Genomic DNA, 20,558 nt, shown 5'->3' on the forward strand with positions numbered 1-20,558 from the left:
GGGGAAAGAGAGATAAAGGAATAAATTCAAAAAAGGAACTGAGGGCAAAATTAATCCTTTGGACATTCACCCAACTGTGGTTACCCCCTCTATCTTTTTTTTTTTTTTTTATCATGCACACATAATTAGCTTACAAGAGGGGAGAGTGGAGCCACCATTTTTCAAAGGAGACAAACATATTGAATGCAAATTGCCAAAGCTTCATAGGAAATAGATTGTTTATTAATGGCCTGCTCGGTTCATTATAAAGCACACAGGGTGCAGGGGAGGGAGAGAGAGAGAGAGAGAGAGAGAGAGAGAGAGAGAGAGAGAGAGAGAGAGAGAGAGAGAGAGAGAGAGAGAGAGAGAGAGAGAGAGAGAGAGAGAGAGAAAGGCATCATGGGTAATGGCTTTGTAGGGCACAAACAATAAATGCTTGTTACGGCGGAGGAGGCAGGTTTATCCGGTGCTCAATCTTGTCTGGCAGAGGGGGCTGAGTGCAGCAGTGTCGCCTGGTTCCAGGGCTCCCTGCATGCCTGCATACGAGCCCAAACTACTCCCAGGTATGAATGGGAATCAATAGTATTCATGCCTCAACACCCAGCCAGGGAGCCTGTCTGCTTTATGAATGGAAAGCTGTGGAGCTTAGTGCACTCCATTAAATGAACAGCTGGATGAGGAGCACTCGGCTGTTCACACCTCCGCAGGCTTCACCTGTCCATGGTAGGTGGTTGGGAGAATGATACTGCATTGGCGTAGCAGGGCGCTGGCTAGTTTCCTGTTGACTTTTTGCTAATCTTGGTTTAGGAATTCAAATTAGCATCAAAGTACATATATGCGAGGACATACATGTGCCAAAGAAAATTAAACTTTGAGAGGTAAATTTGAATTATACCCAGTTTATTTGTGTTTCTGTATTAATGTCTTATATATAGCCATATAGAGTAGAATAAAGAATAAATATTTTAAGACACACCAGTAAGCCATACTACTGCACTGGGTTATCCTTCATTAATATTAAACACATTTACTTTATTCTAACTCACAAAATCCTACTGCTTCAATAGTTTTTCTGAAATAGTTACTGGAGCACCAATGTGGATGCATATCAACACTATTGTCAAAAGGTTTGTAAACCTGAAATCTGTTTGTCTGTGATAGGATTGCAAAGATTTACCCCTTCAGCAGGAAACATTGGGTTTAGGTCTGACAAAGTAGACAGGCCAGAAAGCGCTGATAGAGAAACACTTTCATGCTTTTGGTTGATTCATGGGATTTATTAGCAATAAAGCAAATTGTTGAAAAACCTCAATCTTTCAAATGTCTCATTTAAAGCAGCACTCTGCAACTTTTGCTGAACAACAGTGCCTTCTGCAGCCAATAATCATAAGTTATTCTCTTGGGCTCTGAGCTCCAGCCGTTTTAATGTACAGCAAACAAAGCTTATCAATCTCCTGGCCTGATTGCATGGTCCCTCCCAATGAACGGATGCATGGCTGCATGGTGTATATTCCTGTCTATGCTCAAATATACACCAAATATCTCTTCAAAAAATGTAATATTTAAAAAGTCTCTTCGCTCTCGAAACCTTTCCAACTTTTTTTTTGAAATTATGGTTTCTTTCGGCACCACTCGCTGGAGATCGTGCCTGCTCACCAAGGTTATACAGAGTTGAAAACTGCTGCTGTTTTCAGGTGAAACTGTTGCATAGTGTTGCTTCAAAATCACTTTAAGTACCTTCGATTTGAGCCTTTATTGCATACAACACATAAACACTTTAAATATAAGTTAGCATTAGTATTAGCTTCCAAGTTTATTTTAGCCAAACAACCTTTATTTGCAAAACCACCCCAGAGGACACCATTACTATCCTGAATTATCGTCTATTTTAAACAAAATGATAAAACCTGATTAATGTGGAATCTGTGGAATCAACACCCGGCCTTCAAAGAGAACCAGGTCCCTTAACAAGTGGTTTCAGCTCCATACGCTTGAGGACCTGCAGCCTGCTTGTGGATTAAGTGAATTGTGAAACAGCTCAATAATGAATTGATTGACAGGTCTAATGATTCACAACTTGGGTTAGAGCTGCAACAACAAAAACAATAGGGAGGGAGGGAGGGAGGCAGAGAGAGAGAGAGAGAGAGAGAGAGAGAGAGAGAGAGGTGTGGTGGATGTATGTCTCCCAAACCAGGCTTAGAGACCACTACTCTCAGCCAATGTACACACTACACTAATGCCATCATTAGGAAACAGAAGAAGTACATGGTAATGAAGCAGCTGGCGTTCTAGTTCACTTACCTTGGATCCTCGCTCATTAAAGATAATCTCCACATCTAAAATCTTTCCAAATTGCTGCAGAGAGAAAAGAAAAAGAGCAGAGCGGGGCAGAGTTAGAAAGCCTCATTGGCTGTGAATTCATGAGAAGGACAACTGGAGAGAGAAAAACCATTAGGACAATATGGAAATGTTACTTTTGTGAGGAAATGGTGGTCAATTTGCATTTGTTAGCTGGGCAAACAGTTCTTTAAGCTCACTGGCGTTGCTTTCAAAAGAGAGCTCATAGTTGCTGCTCTGGTGCAATTTTTGTATGTCAATCCAAACTCTGCTTGAGATCACAGAGTCTTTGATTGCACATCAGCATTTCTGATGTTTGTTTGCATATAATCATATAATGATTCGATGACTTGAGATATGGATCCGCCTCCACGATCATCTGGTCTGAAAACTTTGTTGGATCTGTTCTAACTGCACCTCTCTGTCCTTTCGTAAGCCTCCCTCTGTCTCTTCTATTCTTCCCCCTCTCTCCCTCTCTTTGTTTGTGTGCTCTCCCAGTCAACAGGACCTAAGGGCCAGTCCCCAGGGGTTAACATGCTCCAGCCTTTCGATTTAACAGGCCTGCCTTTGGATCATTAAAAAACCGAGGAATGAAAGTAAACTGTAAGTTCCTCTAATGAGTGGAGTGAGAGCGACTTTTAATTGCTGTCTACAATGGCCGTATTATTTCATTAAAAGTAATTACCCTGTCAAGCGGTCCGCGTCGCCTTCATTTCTGCACAACAGGGAAGAAATGGGCCTTCCATGTGGTCGACGCTCAATGGGAATGGATGGATCGTTTGACTGAGTCTCTAATAGGGGTTAGGAGGAGCTGGCTATTATCTGGCTGGAGTGAGTGGGCTTGAGGAGCTGAGGGTTTATGCGTTAGCAAAAAACATATGCCCCCCCCCCCCCCCACACTTGAAAGGGTAATGCAGTGACCTCACCACACCAAGTTCAAATGGAGGAAAAATACTTAGTTATTTAAAACCTCCTCAGTTTTATCAGGGTGTGTTTCCTCTCCGTTTAAAAGATATTCCATAGATCCCATCCACACGTTGGCCTCATAGGATGCGCGGCTCCGCTGATTCTTATGGGTAGCGCCGGCTACGATCACGCACACTCACACATTTATATCCCAGCGTGATGCCCCTTTCTCGCCTGAGATGACAATGCTTCCCCCATGCAATGTGCAGATGCTAATTGTTTTAACCGAGCGTAATGGGCTTGTGGCGTCGATTAATTAGTTTCAGAGGAAGTCGTCTTTGTGGATTTCCACATGGCGCAGGGGACTGCTCGTTGCTCACCAGTGATCTCATGCACTTCTGTCTCCACCCACCCACTCATACCCACACACTCTCACACGCACACACACACACAAAAACAGCTGCATCAGCAGCACCGATAAACAATAGCTCCAATGGGAGGAGTCTCAAGAGGGAAGACGAGGGCTGCAGTCAGATCCATGCACCCACAGACTATAAAAACAACTCAATATCAATATAAAGACAAAAAAGACCAAGAAGCATCCACAAGTTAAACCCACACCGGTGCTTTTACATGTTCATTTATCAAAAATAATTAATTTTACTTCACAGCTGATCGCGCTGCTTGATACATTTAAGTCTTTTTTTCCCTAGGTATCCATAGGTTTACATTCATTTCTAATTCCATATGGGTTCCTTTACTGTTATTTAGGAAACGCCGTGGAGACGTCTCCAGTCATTCTGCACTTAAAATAAATCACGGGGAAATGGAAATTAAATTACATGACTCAAGCCTGTTCAAAGAGTGTGGCTTTTACACATAAATGAACAGAATCCGATGGCAGCCAGGAGATGTATTAAAAATAATTATATGAAATAACCTAAACTCTACAACATGCACAGAAAGATGTCAGCAATTGAAGTGATTCTTTGACACAGTGTGGACTTGCTGCAATGTGGTCAGTTTTTCCTGCACAAAAACTAGAAAACACATTCATGACACACAGTGTTTCCTGTGCCTCAAGCCAGCCGGTGTGGGAGCAACAAACACCGTCAACTGTGCCTCCACCTTTCATCAGCTTGCATTTCTTTAAGCTCTTCAGAAACCTATAATTACGCTAGAGCGACTGTGTGTATTCAAACAGTCGCGTGGCAGTGTGGAGGATGTTCAGGCACAGCAGTCAGTGTGACAGCAGGGTGAGGGGCGGGGGGGCAGAGGTCCTGATTGCTCTGGGAAACGCTGTGAGAGCCCTTACATGCGCCGAGAGAAGCACTGCTGAAGAACCCAGTCGCGTAAACGAGGGCACCCTCAAGTAGCGCAGCATGGGCGCTGTGCAGAGCCTCGCTCGCACTTGGAGTGTTTTCATTCCCCACACACTTGCTAGCTCTCGGAGATCACAGTTTCTAATTACTGATGGAGGTCCGCTGTGGTCGTCCTAATGAGCCCTTCATTTAGCGCCTCGTTAAAGGCTCGCAGGTTTCTCCACACCCGTAACCCTGTGGTGCGCTGGCTGAATCTCAGGCCCTCCCTTCTTGTTGCAGGGTGCCGGTTCCACAGCCTTTTTTTTACCGACGTCGAAACCTTTCCCAGCGTCACCCGGGGAGGGTTTCTCCGTGTTGCGTGGGAGCAGATGGAGCTCCTGGCGGGGTTTAGCCTTCTTCAGTGGGCCGTGCAGCACCTCCACTCTCCTCCTCCTCCTCCGTCTTCCCGCCTGCGTGTCTGCGGGTTTCACTCAAGCGTAGCAGTAATGGCGTATTGAGCCGGTGGCGCTCCAGAAGCCATTAGAGCTAGAGGGATGAAGCTTTCCACACGCTGATCACACAAAGGCCCATTGTGGAGGCCATGTCAGAGGGTGGAGCGGACCAGCTATCTCCTTGCCAAGCACTACCCCAAGACAATCAATCCCACAATCCTCCGCAATGCCAACCGCCGAAAGGGGAAAGGGGGGGGCAACACGTGGGTGAGGAGGGTGATTGAGGGGGACTGGGTGGGACGCGATCAATTTTGTATCGTATATCTGCACGAGCCGGGCCAGGCACACAAAGCCTCGGAGCTAATTACTGAGGCGATTTGGATTCCACATGACCTGCACCAGAGCTGGGAACAATAAAGCTAACAATCAGAGGAGAGAAAGAGAGAAAGAGAGAGAGAGAGAGAGAGAGAGAGAGAGAGAGAGCAGCCATGTTGTCTGCAATTTATAAAGCCACAGCCCGGGCAGTAATTAATATCATCAGCTGGATGTTGTCTTCATAACGATGAGAATTAACGCCTCTGGGTTCTAATGGTCCAATTAGCGCAGAACATTTAAAGTACATTTTTGGCCATCGTCTCCATTCAGATCCATTATCCTTATTGAATTTGGGATGTTTGGGTCAATTCTTATTGAGGCTTCTGTGCGACACCCGGGCGAGCCGCTGAAATATTCATCGCCTCATTAATTGGGTGAGAGACGGAGACAAAGAGACATTTTCTGCTGAGGACCTTTGGTTTCGCTGATATGTAATATTTGTCGGCTCTGTGTGTGTGTGTAACCTCTGAACAGGTAATCAGGACAAACGGTTTCCTCCGTCCCAATTTCAGCAGACAATTTAATGTTCTGCGAGGGTCTAAAAGCTACTTAAGAAGCTTTTTCGTGTGGATGAATGTATAATTCTAGTGACCAAGACAGAAGAAATTAAAGATAACACCGCTGCTTTTTCCTCCCTAATTTCAACCACCATTCCTTTTGTTACTAATGACATTGTTCTCATCAAGCTCAGGTTAATTACTGAGATTTAGGGAGGCGGCTAAATAGCAGCCTCGGCGGGTTAAGGACAAAGATGAATGGTATAACTTCGGGGTACTGGGCTCCATAGCTCAAGTGCAGCAGGGAGTTTTTACCCCCCCCCCCCCCCCCCCCCTTCACACATCAGCACCTGATTGTGACTGATTTGCCTGTTTTTCTCTACTTTTCAGGACTTGTAAAAACTCTCAGAAAGCACTTTTTATTTCTCCTGACAGTGTAGTTAATGATGTAAATGCCATTAATTATGTGGCTGTTGTTGTGCGATTTGGTCCCACTGCTCATTTAAGCCAAAGTGTAATCATTTCTTTCTTTGTGTCAGGCGAGGTGAGATGCCTTCACTACCATCCTTTCAGGTGGATTGAATTTTACTTAATAACTTGGTTTGGAACGTCTGTAGATACTTCTAGGCCCCCGTTCATACCTGGTATTAACATCCGTCCTGAAAACCTCATCACAGGTGGACAGCTTTAAATTAATCTGTTCAGACCTGTCATGAAAATGTGTCTCCTTTGACCGTGTGATCGGTAAGCAACAGCTTGTAGAGTTAGTGGTTGTGTGCACCTTGTTGTCTGTGATCCAACAGTAAACTGAGAGAAGAGGGAAGAAGCGGAGGAATACCTAATGAAGCACCTATCGACACACGATAAATGTATCGTCTGGATACGTGTTTTTTTTAGCGTGATTTTGTGAATTTTGCACTTATTTATATTGTATATTTCAGTTAAATATACTTTAAACTGTTAACAGATTATTCGTTAAATTTCAACTTCCGACTTACCGTAGCAAAAACAATAGACACTCTGTCACCAAGTGTCGGTTCTGGCACGAATACATTTTAAAAGTATCATTTTAGCACCGGTAATCCAAAATAAATCCAGACGACATCCAACCCTAGTGGTCAGCTTTGATATTGTGGCTACAGCTCAGGACACATTTGGGTGCGTTCAGACCTGAACTTAGAACTGACAACTCAGGACGGATGTTAACCCCAGGTGTGAACAGGGATCAGCATACTCTACATCTTGTGTGTGCATTGTAACCTCATTGTCATATCTCAGTAATTAACTTGACAAGTACAGCATCACTATAACTAATAGATGAAAGGCGAGTTTTTCCTCGCAGGCACTCACCCCAAACATCTGCCTTAGGTCAGGGTCCCGGAAGCGGAAGGGAATGTTGGAGACATGTAACCGTTTGGGCTGCTGCTTCTCTGAAGAGTCTGAGTGCTGGAGCTGGAGCTGCTGAGAGCCCTCTGTTTGCGTCACATCATCTGTCTGCCGGAGGGAAACAAACACAGAAAAGACACACGCTGCTCATTAGCCGCTACAGTATACTGTACCTCCCGGTCCTGAAGCAGGCAGTGGGGGTGGGGGTAGGGGAGGAGTGGATGTGGCAGGGAGCGTGGGTGGGGTTGGGAGGCCTGGCTGACTAACTTACTCGGCATCTGCCATTTTTCAATCTGGCGAGAAAGCCAAAGCGATAAACAGCCGATGACTTATAGTGTCAAACCTGAGGTTGTGCATTACAAATCCACTTATTAATCTCTTGCACTTAGCTCTTGAGCAACAGGGAAGATTGAAGGCGCTGACAAAAAGGCGTGGATATAGATCCCACGGAGACCTGACATGTCTAGACTAAAGACACATTATTGGTGACGTTTGCACACAGGCATCAGAGTGCGAGGCCCAAAGCCCTCAGCGTTGTTGTTTCCATCATTATGAGAATGCTATGCTGACATTTCTATATAAATGACGTGTCTGATGTCAATGACAAATTCACTTGTTTCTCTGTGTGACACCGGTGATGGATTTCACTGAGGGAGCTGGTGGTTTGTCTGTTTAGATGGACCTTGTTTCTGAGGCAGTTTCTTTCGCTGATGTATTTTCTGTGGACAAAACCTCATTGGTCGACAACATACTTCATCCGCTCTTATTCTCTGCGGTGTGGGACAAGTCTATCTACACAGGACCTCATATTTGGTGGTTTTTGAGTCAATAAAAATGACTATCACAATTCAGCCTCCTCTGATGTCGACTCTCTGACTCAGAGCAGGTTAAACAAACAGTTCAACATCAATGACAGTGATGTGATTTCTTTATATTCATAACTAATATTAATATCACTTGAGCATTTAATATGAATGCAGGGTCAGGACATTTATATTATTTAATTAATTTTAATTAATGTCTCTTTCCAAAGTCAACACAAACAAAAAAGGATCAATTAATCATGTACATACCTCTGGTGTTTTTAAATATTCTACTTTTATTTTATTGCCAATTTCATTCTTCATATTTTACTATCTGCTGCTGGAACAAGTCCATTTTCTCTGCATTAGATCAACAAAGTTTATCTTTTAGTTTACCTAAATTAAAATTAAGTAATGAATGGAATAATTTTGAGAAGGAAGCAAAACTATAAAATCCACTAAAAGTTTTCGAAATAAGTTCATTAAAGGGAAATATGAACACAGGACTATGTGTTGTAGACTATTGGGTATATACATTATATTACATGTTCCTGGGTGCAAATGAAAACTGTACAAAAACAGGGTAGATATAAAAGCTAAAGTTTCATCCTACACTTTTTCGTCAGTAAAAACATCCCCCCATAAATTTGAAAATATATATTGACATGAGTATTTGAGGTCAATACATTGAAAAAGGAATAAAGGAAAAAAGTAAATAATCAAAAGGACCAAAAAAGGTTTAGGTTTTGCGCCGGAGTTATTTTTTGCTAAACTCCAGGGTGCAGGGACTCCTGGAGGTGTCAGGTGGAATGTTATTGTAACATTGAAGCTGCCAGTTTAGGTTCTATCGTGCCAGAGGTCTACTAATATAATTCTACCAAGGAAATGTGAGTTCTGAAATTTCAGTTTCAACTGAAAAAGCTGCAGCTAAAATCCCAAGAAAGAGAAGTATTAACAAGCAACTGAAACACCATTAAGTCAATGTAAAAATAAAATCTGCTGTGTGAAGACAGAAAACAGTTTGATTGGGACACAGACTCTACTGAAACTAAACTGCCCCAAAGATAGAGAAAGTTAAAAAGTGAAAAAGGACTAGAGTCCAGCAAAACCCTACTTTTGAAGGATGGAATAGCTGAATGAGGATACACTGTTGGAAAATTAGGGTTGTAAACTAAAGTGCTAGAAACATTGAGTTAAAATTGAAAGTTGTAGGATTTCCTACTATTAGTGAATTCACCAAGTGCTGTTGGAGACCTGGATTGGGCTGAGAGACAGACTCAGGGTAAACAGTAACAGACTCATATCACGCAGTGTTCATATTGTGTTACACTCTGCTGAGCGTGGGGACGTTAATTGTTGAGATACAGGGACTTCAATCTGCCTCTGTTTCTGTTTTTTCTTCAGATTCTCTAAGCTCAGTTTACATTGAAGTCAATGGGGTTATACAGTAGGTGTATGATCATCCCATCACTCACAGGCTCATGCAATAAGTTGTGTGAGTGTGTTTGGTTCGATTTCACACTTTGGCTGAAAGGCGACAGACTTACGGCCAAAAAGGTGTGAAGAGGGAAATGTGTGACCTCAAGGACGAGTTGAATAAAAAATATTCAGAAGGGTTCAACTCACTTCACTCTGAACCTTCCACCCAACGTAGAAACAGATAGTCAAATCTAGATAAGGTCAGAAGAACTCATGACAGTTGAAGAGTGAATAATTGTGTAAAAAGTGTGAAGGGCACGAAAGAGCTGAATTGATGTGTTGCAGTCGTATTTTCAATCAATGTTTTAACGTTTGAATAAAGTTTCCAGGTGCATGTGTGAATGAGGAGGACGAGCTTGAAGATGAGTGGGTTTGAAGTTTTGCACCTGTTATATCTAAGGTTCATACTGAATACTTGAGGGTAAAAAGTGAAAAATGCTGAGATATATACTCAACATACAATTTATTTTCTTCTAAAAAGTAGATTGATGAATTGAAGCAACACTATCTAACTTTTACTGAGCAACAGCGCCCTCCGAGCGATTAGTGGTTTTAATGTAGATACAAATTTATTCTATTAATGTGTTGAACAACTTAACAGTGGTTATTACTCATGATCACTAGACTTCCTAGACCAGAGTAGCTGCTGCTGTAACAAATAAACAAAACTCTGTTTAGAATTATTCATGTTTTAAAAGTTCCCTCAATGGTTATCGGAGATTAACGTAGATTTTGAATGACATCGCATGCTTATCTAGTTGCCTTTATGTTTGCAAAAGGCAGCGCTGAGTCGATGGTTTCTGACAACAACAATGCAAACAATGGAAGAAGGTGTAATTAAGAAAGAAGCAAAACAAGTAGCCTGTCCCTGAGCCGGGGCGAAGTAACATCATATCGATGCCAGTAGTTTCTTTTTCACAAATTCTCTCCTCAAAAACTTGGCTAATGTTGAAATATCGTCTTATGGTTGTCTTGCTTAAACTATCAGCTACACTGCCCTCCCATGTTTTCCTGTGGTACTGCTCCTTTTTGTTGTTTCTTCTGCACCAATAAGCTTTCCGAAGACGTGCACAAAAATTGACGAAATTGAGTCTCCCTTTCTTTCTTCTGGCATTTGAACTTGCAACTACCTGTCAGATACAGCCTACCTGTCAGATACACACTTCTAACATAGCTTCTGGTTTATGACCAAAAACAGTGGAACAGTGACAGGAGCCTATAATGGTAGTGATAATAATGTTGGTTGTAAAGAAGTGTCAGCACCTAAGAACAATGAATTCCATTGTTCATGTTTTCCTTTATGTGCAAATGAAACGCACCCGGTGGATTGGTGAGCTCTGTAGGTGATGGTATAGTGTATTTGAACTTTGCAGTGATCCAGCCGTGGTTAAAATACTCTTGGCAGGAGGTGAACTACAAAGAAGAGGTGTCAAAATCAGACACAAAATCATTTGCCTTATTCTCTCCCCACAAGGTTTTGCAAATCTATAAGTACATCACATTGCCGTAATTGGTCTCATGACCACAAGAGGTCACTCATCAGAGAAAAACAACAACAACAAAAGGTTGTTCCGAGCGTTTGAACATTTGTTTTTGATGCCGTGGGGGCGGTCTCTACTCGGCAACAGCAAGCCATTGATCAAAATGAACAAAAACGAGTCCTGATTTAGTGGCTGCTGACTCTGGGACTAAATAAAGTAGCGTGTGGAGGAGGGGAGAATGAGAAACGAGAGAGTGGAAGTGGCAGATATCGAGCACAAAAGCTGTTTGAATGTGATATGTAAACTGCAAGGTCTCCCGGGAAGTGCTCTCTGAGCACTGCAAACACACTCTATACTGGCTGGGGAGTCACATACACGGACACAATCTTGTACTGAGATACAGACGTGAAAAGGGAGGAGGATGTTGCCGGAGTACAAACGGTTCGAATGACACACACGCATACGCAGGCTGATAACCCTCACCCTGCTCCGAGCCTGTCGGATGGCTGCAGGCCTCTCTTAGTGATACATTTCCCACCATTTAGGAAATGGGGTAGGGATTTATTCATTATAATTCATCATCACAGTATTATCATTATCATCATGATCGTAATGATGATCGCCTTTATTATTCTCATTATCATAATCACAATCCCCACTGTAATGGCTGTCATTTATTTGGTTTTTATGGCCCATTCCGAGACGGTGACATACATTGTTAACAGTGACAGTTGTTTGATTCAAGGTCCCACTTTGTCTCCCCTGCAGCCATCCAGGTAGGGCAGGTTGGTGGCGGCTTCCTAAGTCCTGCCTGGGCTTTGACTCTGTCCAGACCAGAGGTTAACAAGTGGCGAAGGACGTGAGAGCCGGAAAATGCACCAGGATGACCGGCCTGCTGGTGAGGAGTGGATTTCTGACAGAGAGAGAGAGAGAGAGAGAGAGAGACGGGCGGAGGGGTCTTAACTCTGCCGTGTCCTCCCGCGCTGGAGGTTAATAGCCTGAGTAGCCATGTTGGGCCCCGGGGGTGACACATAGCAGACAGATGCTGGGACCGTGGATGGTGACAAGGTACCGGAGCCCCGTGGGTCAATCTGTTTCATCGGTCACACATGACACTATCGACCTTTAGCGTATGTTGCCAGACTACTGAGATCCACTGTCCTCCAGCTCTGTCCGGCTGGCTTTTTATCACGGCAGGCGTGGTTGCGTGTTTGCAAACATCCAGATTAACTTTCAGTCTGTGCTCAGACAGGCCAGCAGCACGCTGACACCGGGGGCAAATACACATGTGTAGAGCACAAATACTGAACTGCTGACTCCCGAGCACCCCAGACTGCCTCCTACTAACTCAATAGCTGTGAGTGTCACTGGGATCCGGGATGCCTGCCTCCGCACGCCGCTCCCGAGGATCTAACCTACCTGCCTGGTTGGGAGATGGTGGTGTTCCAGTGGAAAATAATTACCTCCGTATTACCATAGGAGGTCACAATCAGCGGCACTTTACTGTCCCGACAGCTGCTGTCACGGGGAGGGGGCGGAGGCGGAGGCGATGGGATGCAAAACACGCCGTCACCGCCAAAGCCAGCAAACCAGAGAGTGAGAGAGCTGTCAACTCCGGCAACTCTCCGGCTTCCTGTTCAGTCATTTCTCTAAAAGACTCCCTTGCTGTTATTTGCAAATCGCCTGCAAAGTGCTCTGCTCAGCACTTTCCCCCTCCTCACAGAGTGGCATTACAAGAGCATAATTGAAACTATCTGATTGGAATGCTGCCAAGCAGGTAGATTACATCCGATTAAATGGGGGGGTGGAGGGGTGGGGGGATGGTTGAGTCTTCGCTCACAAGAATTATAATGCCTAAGCTTTAATTCATTATTTTCCCTCTCCTGGTCCTCCACTGTTTGTTGTCTTTTTCTAAAGAAGCTGCTAATATATCCCCTCCATCACCCCAGAGAGTAGGGGGTGTGAGGGGTGTGAGTGGTGTGAGTGGTGGAGCAGGGGGGCCGCCCCCGCCGACTCGCCCTGATTCATACCAAGTAGGGAAAGGTGGAAGTGTCGGAGTCATTTCAGGACTTGAGGAGACCATAAAAGTCCTGTTCACTCTCTGCACAGACGTGGCTCAGCTCAGCACCTCGAAGGCTCAGACAGACATGAAACGCTGGTGCTTGAATCATCAATACGAAAGACAAGGACGTGTATTTCAGAAAATATCTGCTTTGATTATGAAAATGGCCTAAGATATAGACGTGGAAACATGAAAACTAAAGGAGAGAAGTCAGCAGCTGTGGTGCAGGGCTCGGTTTTAACTGCAAGTGTGTAAATCTAAATGACAGGTTCTTAGTCTGTAAATTTAAATAATACGTCTGGGTATACTATTATCAAGGCCTATTTTATTATGCTCCCTGTGCTAGACAGTGACATGTTCACACAGGACAGTTTATATGGATATGATTTTTCACTACAGTGGATTTATCTGCAGAATTTTTTTTTTCCTAATGAAGACACCATTTATTTCAATCAGATTAGAAACGTACCTACTGTCTGTCTGTTAGCCAAATAATCTTTTACATTTTTGGTCCTGATTTGGGGACAGAATACGATTCCCACTTTCTTTAATACTTTTGTTTCTACTTTTTTGTACATTTCTCAGAGAATAATTCATTTTAATTTAAAAAATCCGGCATGTTTAGGGGACTGAGATTTATGAGTTTGTGCAGTTTGGTGCAGATCCAAATAAAAACTTGGATCTGGTGAATTTAAATGTGGTTTTCAGAGGACCGTAGGGCCCTGGTGGAGGTATGGGCTTTGTTCAAGTGCCCTTGAATTTTTCTTACCCAGCCTTTTTCAATAAGCATTTATTAAGTATTTATATCATCTCACTGAACAGTTAGAGCTTGAACAAACATCAGAGAGTTGTTCAGGAGATTCAGTCGTGCTGTGGAACTCCGAGCATATCTATAATATCTTGAATTTACAGTGTGAACATCGGCAGCTCCTCCCCCTTACAGATAAAATGGAAGCCGGCGTTTAATGGTTGCGTACATGCTGCCGTCAGCACCGCCTCTGAAAGCTACACCCCGGTACAGTCTCAATCCCTTAAACATGGTTCATGTGAGATGAGTGTGCATGTGCGTGTATGTGATAAATGTTTGCATGTGCTCACTCATGTTTTCCGAATGCCCTTGTGTGTTTGCGTGCATGTGCATGTGCGTGTGTGTTTGTGTGTGTGTGTGTGTGTGTGTCTATGTTATCACAGTCCCCCAGAATACCCTTTGGAAAGTCTTCATGCCGCTGACACGCGCTGTGAAAAATCTGGAATTGAGTGCTGCCCTAACGCCACTGCCTTAATTTGTTATCTGAAAAGAGAATGATTACTCATGAAATTCAACCAAACCTCAGACTATTTGAACTGAGCCAGATAACGAGCTCAGTTTTTTTTTTTTTCCTCCAGCAGAGCTTCCTGGCAGCCCTCTGCTACCCTCATCTCTAAGGATTTGGAGAAAAGTTGGGGGCTGCCTCTCCTACTCAAGTCACTTGCTTTCAAGTCAGCTTGTTTGAACATGGCACAGAGCGAGGTCTCAGAGGTCTGGCTCTGGACAACGCCACCTTCCCAGCACAGACGGGGGACTGGTAGACATGGACAGGAACAGAGAGGAGAAGCGAGGAGAGTTCCCGCGCCTCATTAAAACATACACACGCTCCGTACTCCGCGGGGAATTCGCACGAATCCATACGTTTCACTGAATTTTCACTCTCTCTTGACTCTTTTTTAAGTCTTTAAGTCGAGAAGATGTGCAGAGTAAAGCGTCGTCGTGGGGTAGAGGAGCTGAGCGCAGCAGAGTTGAGCCAAGGGAGGGGGGGGGGGGGGGGGGGGGGGGGGTCGCTGCGAGTAGCTGATCTGCTCCCTCAATCTGTGTTTCTGCAGGGTGCCCTAATCAAAGGCACCCGGGCCCGTCTGTGGCACCCAGAGCAAACGGGCTGGGTCTGTCATTAAAGCCGGGGAGCACAGCGGTGGGCGACACTACACCAGCGGCCCCCGGGGATTTGACTCTCTGTTTACACCCCACTAATCTCATCTCTCTGTCCTCCCTGAGAAAAAGACGGGTGGAAGTGGGGCAGAGTGTGGATGCAGAGAACGAAGATGGAGGAAAGCGGGGACAGCGCGAGAGAGGAATAGAATGAGGGAAGGCAAGACGAGCTCTCATCTCTCCATGGCCACCATCTCTGGGCTTTCTTCACAGCGGTGTGAACAGATGAAATGAAATCAAATGCGAAATGGAGAGAGAGAGAGACAGAGAGAGAGAGAGAGAGAGAGAGAGAGAGAGAGAGAGAGAGTGTGGGAGTGGTGTACAGTGTCGGAGGGGGAGGAAGAAGAAGGAGGGGGAGGAGGTGGAGGCTGAACCTCCTGCCAAGTCTCTCCTCACTTTAAACTCGCTTGTGTGTCAGCCATTACTGTAAGTGCGGCGCATAACCATGGAGCGGTTGGGAAACGTCACACAAATCTTTAAATCAAACATTGCGACACTACAGGACGATGATAATGTGCCGTGCCATTCTATGGCCGTGCTTGTGCCGTATAAGCACTTTTTTCTGACGCCAAATGTTCGGAGGCGCACGCTAATTGTGAGGCTGGGAAAATGGAGTTATTAACCGTGTTCTTTATGAGTGACCCAGATCTCTCTCAGGAGGGCTGTGGCCTCGCCATGACCTCACACAGCAGGTGTTTTAATGCTAAAGGGGGGAGAAGAAGGCATGAAGGTCTTATTTTTTTCATCTCTGCCGGCATTATCCATCTTTCCAGTCGTGTCTCTTAAGTCCGGAGCCAAGTCGTTCTCCCTTTTATCTACATCTGCCTCCTGTTAAGGTAAATCCCGGGTCAAGGCTTTTCATAGAAAAGGTATCACTACGCAAGAAGGAAATATATCATCTATGATTTTAAATAACACTCTCTCCCAAGATGTGTATCACAACGTGAAGCATTGCCAGAGATTTATTTTCCAGCTGGGGGGCTGATGGTTTACAGTAAAATGAGTGACAGGAGGAGTATAATCAGGTCCTGGCAGAGAACTTTATCTTATGTCTAAATAAGAGTCTCAAACATTTGACTGCATTAACAGCTCATTAGCTGATTAAAAAGGAGATGTTTTTTTCTGGCTGAAAATGGCATCACTCTTTTTGTCCTTGGACTGTGACCAAGACGATCGTGGGGTCCTGAATAATTCACGTCAGTAGCATGTCCAATCTCCACACAGATATATAAAAGGTTTTACGTGTTTTTAATGGAGCCTCAAATTACTCCTTAGAAACACACTTTGATTTCATCAGCGCCTCTTCAATCAAATTCACCTCCTTCGTCAACAAGCAATCTTTGCCACGGCTTCAGACTCCGCCGCTGCTCACTAATGTGCAGAACTCCGGCTTTTTATTAAGAAAGGTCATTTTGTGTTTGTAGGAAAATGATTGGGAAAGTGATTAGAACGTTGCTTCGGGGCCTGGATGTACTACGTCAGAACACGGCTGGTGCAACTGCGACATTTTTCAAACACCGCAAGATGTCAGTTCCTTATGATGGAGTGTTTGGGCCACTTATAGGGGGAAAAGATTTAGAGAAAGCAATAAGGTCAAATTATTATGAGAATAAGGTCATAATTTTAGGCTTTCTCTCATGTTAGAGGGGTAATATCCAAAAATCATTTTGTCACTTGCGTTAAAATGAGGAATGTGGAGCATCTAACTTCTGTATAAGTTTAGTAACAAATAACAACAGACTTGAAGGACATGGCCCCCTTAATGGTGGAGGAAAGGTTTGGTAGTGGTCGACTTCCGAGGTTATCGTTGGCCAGATCAGTGTGATATTGAAAAAGGGTTTCAAAGTTTCTCAAGAAATAATGAGATTGGTTCAGGGCTTTGGGTCCAGAGGGAATGAAACTCCTGGATGTTTTTTGTTTGTTTTTTTCTATTGTACTACTTCTTGAAAAGTCCAAACTTTTTTTTCTTCAGTATGGCCCTAATACACCGTCTTTATTAAGACAAGTAAATAAATATGATATTCAACTAGATACTGCAAAGATAGAGCGGGGAACATATTTGTGTATTTTGTTATTTCTAAAGCCGAGAACAGCAATCTATTGAGGTATATTTTCAAAGTAATGTATATGGGGGTGGGGGGGGGACATCTTGCAGGTCAAATTGTGCTACAAAGCTTTTCAGGCCGGGAGGCGATGGAAAAAGGGAAAAGAGAAGCAAACAGTTTGTTACTGACAAAAACGTCACCATGACAATGACAATCACAACGGAGCAATTTAACATTGACGATCAAATATATCAACATGCTAACTTCATAAAGTATCGACAGTTAAGCATTTTCTTTAAACATCTTATGCATTGTTATGAAAAAAAAAGATAAAGAAGAGAATATGAATATATTTTACTTGTTGACAGTCTGCTGAGAACAGTGTTTGCAGGTGATGGAGGACACTGACCGGTGCGGTCGTGGTGGCGGTGATGGCGGGCGTGCTGTTGTCAGTGCCGGCCGGCTCGCTGTGTGTCTGTGTGGGTGTGTAGAGGGTCATGGCGTGCTCAGGAACCCGGCTCTGCCCGGTGTAGTCCTGCGTCGGAAGTGGGTGTGGTGCCGCAAATTCTGCGGGGATTCCATTCTGTGGGGGAGGTGGATACTGGGCGGGGGTGTACGGCTGGGCCATCGCTTCTGGTGGGTTGGAGGCCTCTTGGTTACCCTGAGAGAAACACACACAACAGGAGGCAAGTGTTAGAACTGCGCTCGAGATTAAAGTTGAACTGCATTGTTTGAGCAGCGCGAGCAGCATGAAAGACGTGCGAGCTCCCCTGTGCGAACCGGAAGGCAACTGGGGAGAGTTGTCCTGCAGACCAACTAAGTCAGGGGGAAACAGCAGTCATATCACAGCTCGGCTCGGATTAGAGAATTCCTTGATCATGGCTAATGAACACGGTTTATGTTGTAGAGCATGGCTCGCATGGAGGGGCAACAGTCAGGGGGGAATCTCAATTGCACTTGTGGCAAAGCACAAGAGGAAAGATCAATTAATTGATAAAATTTTGATTAGGGCTTTTGATTTAAATGACAGGTCTGTTAAAGTAGCAGCTGCTCCCTCTCCAAGCGCCACGTGACAACTTTTAACACCAACCTCCGCGTTCGCTTTATGAGCTTTTCCCGCTCGCCGCCCCTGCCTTTGTTTCCGTCTCACGGTATCCTTCGGAATACAAAACGACCCCCAGCAGTGCCGCTTTCTGTTGTTTTTTAATCTGGACTTTAAAAGTTTTATTTTTAAGTAGCCTAACAAGAACCATGGATAATTAAAATGTCAAAAACAGGGGGAAATTTTAATTAAATCAGTGAAGGCTGAGAATGTGACCGATCATTTGATTCCGACTTCTGGTCCAGATTGGAATGCTTATTTCCGTTAGGGCCCAAAATATTGTCCTATTCATAAATCTCTAATAAAATGAATTCCTCATGCGTCAGGAACCCACCGTTTGTGTTATCTATACCACATATGTTATTTTTGTCTCTGCTCCTGACTTAAGTGATTGATGGCCCTTTGCAACGAAGCTGTTCCACAGACCCTTTGTCTCGTGTGGATGCTTGAGATGATGAGCTGCAGAAATAATGGACTTTTCTGGCTGGTGCACATTGTTAAACTCAGTAATGGCTGGACTACACAAGTGCATGTCTTATTGTTGCGAAGCACCAGGCTCTGCGAATCCAGACTAATGAGCAGAACGGTGAGATCAGTGCTGCTGGAGCGGATATCCATCCCGACATTAAAAACACAGAGGGAAAAGGTGAGACAATAACACCAAAATCCAATAACACCCCCCACAAATACCCTCAATCAAATTTAAAGATACAGATCATGCGGGCTCGACGCATAACTCTCTCGATAAGAGAGAAAGGAGGAAAAAGCACACAGTAGCAGCCAGAAGTGAGGGTTTATGATTGGAGAAAACAATAACAGTAAACAGATAGAGAAGTTTCTGCCTCTTCCTTTACAAGCCGGCTGGGGATGGTGAGATAGGAGATAAATGTGTTTTATTCTTCTTCCTTTTTTCGCTGCTGCGGTGTTTGGCCTCCTCCTGCAGATTTCCACAGAACGCTGTTTCTGGACAGGGGGAGGCTGTGGTTTTAATGAGAGAGCCGAGCAACACTATGCTGTAAATGTAGTGGAAATAATTCTCCTCTGACGTGTTGGCAAACAAACCTCAGCATAAACTGTGCTCTGCCAATTAAGGAAATGCTCCATTATCTAAATGAAAAAAGCGAGAAGCCTTGAGAGAGGGGAAGGATTGACCAGCCTCCTGCAGCCTGCTGGGCCTCAAGGCTGCTCCTGCTGTCGGAGTGGACCCTCACTCCTGCCTGACCTAATCCCCCTCCTCTTTTTCATTATACTACATTTCTATCTCCTCTGTCTCTCTCTCAATCCCTCCTCCCCTGTTTCCCTTTCATGCTCGTCTCTCCCCCCTTCTCTTTTTATGCAGAAACTTTTTTAATCTCTACCCCTGTGCTCTACTTTCCCTCTCCCTCCAGTCATTGCATTATATAACACACTTGCATTGCGGGGCATTCTAATTCAAGGAAGCTCTTGATGTTGGCAATTTTCAACTTCTAAGCACCCATTTTAAAGGAGAATGGGGGTTGGTTACCTCGTGAAAAAAAAAAAAAAGAAAAGATGCACCTCCTGGTGTGACAGCTAAAAGTGCTACCAGCTCCTGTGTCCTCCTTTCAAACCAGCCCGAGCAAAGCCATCAACACATCGGTGCTCAACAGTCCGGTGGAGACAGAAAGCTGAGTAGCCTGGAAACAGGAAGGTGCTGTGTTCGACTCTACATCAAACAGCGTTCGTGTCATGAAGCAGATCAAAGCTCCACGTCTCCTCTTTCTGTTAGTCACTGTCAAGGCCGATGCCCATGGTCCTGATTCGGGATTGGAAGGATTTGCTGAGGACTTTTTCAGTGTGTTTATATGATATATACATAAAAGATCATCATACGCGCATCAAATTCCTACTCCGGTTTTGCGAAACCGCGTTTTGCTAGCCGGGCTACTGGCTGACGCACTGACTGGTTAAATCCGGGGTACCGTGGCACCTCAGGCCGTCGAAACAGCACAGAGTCCTCATTAGTTTCTCACACCCACATTAGCACAGGGGGGGTCCTGAAGCCAAGGGCTCTGGCAAAAACAACGAAGGGGATGTGGGAAAAAAAAGCCTGAGATGGTTTCAGCTTCTGCCGCATCGCATTTCAGTGTCATCCTGCAACACAGTTCCATCCAATCAAACACAGGCAATGTATATATCTTGACTGTCAATATGTACTGATATCTGAGTTGTGTGTCTTATTTCAACATATTTATAATGTCTTGTGAACCCTCATCCTGATGGATGTTATATTTAAATTGGACCCCCTGCATCATATTTCAGGAAGTTTAAATTCCCCCACCAAAAGATGCTCCCTTTTTGGTTTTCCATGTGCACTGAAGCGTTCTCAATAGATGATGTATGTGCGTACGAGCTGAAATGAAAGTGAAAGC

The 20,558-nt window shown here is 44.3% G+C and overlaps 1 protein-coding gene across 2 annotated transcripts in view; it reads right to left on the minus strand.

Annotated features, from left to right (window-relative positions):
• Positions 1-17,727, minus strand: part of LOC128458486 (RNA binding protein fox-1 homolog 3) — a 33,362-nt gene extending 15,635 nt beyond the window's left edge. The window contains exons 1-4 of one of the 2 annotated variants that reach the window (XM_053443329.1): positions 17,476-17,694; positions 14,528-14,530; positions 7,198-7,341; positions 2,281-2,334 (exon numbers count right to left, since the gene is read on the minus strand). In XM_053443329.1, the coding sequence (XP_053299304.1) occupies positions 2,281-2,334; positions 7,198-7,341; positions 14,528-14,530; positions 17,476-17,694 (420 nt within the window). Of the gene's footprint in view, positions 1-2,280; positions 2,335-7,197; positions 7,342-14,527; positions 14,531-17,475 lie in introns of both variants that reach the window. The other variant, XM_053443328.1, reaches the window with a different exon arrangement.
• Between the last annotated feature and the right edge of the window lie 2,831 nt (positions 17,728-20,558).

The sequence above is a fragment of the Pleuronectes platessa genome, chromosome 16 (assembly GCF_947347685.1).
Source record: "Pleuronectes platessa chromosome 16, fPlePla1.1, whole genome shotgun sequence".
Lineage (NCBI taxonomy): Eukaryota > Metazoa > Chordata > Actinopteri > Pleuronectiformes > Pleuronectidae > Pleuronectes > Pleuronectes platessa.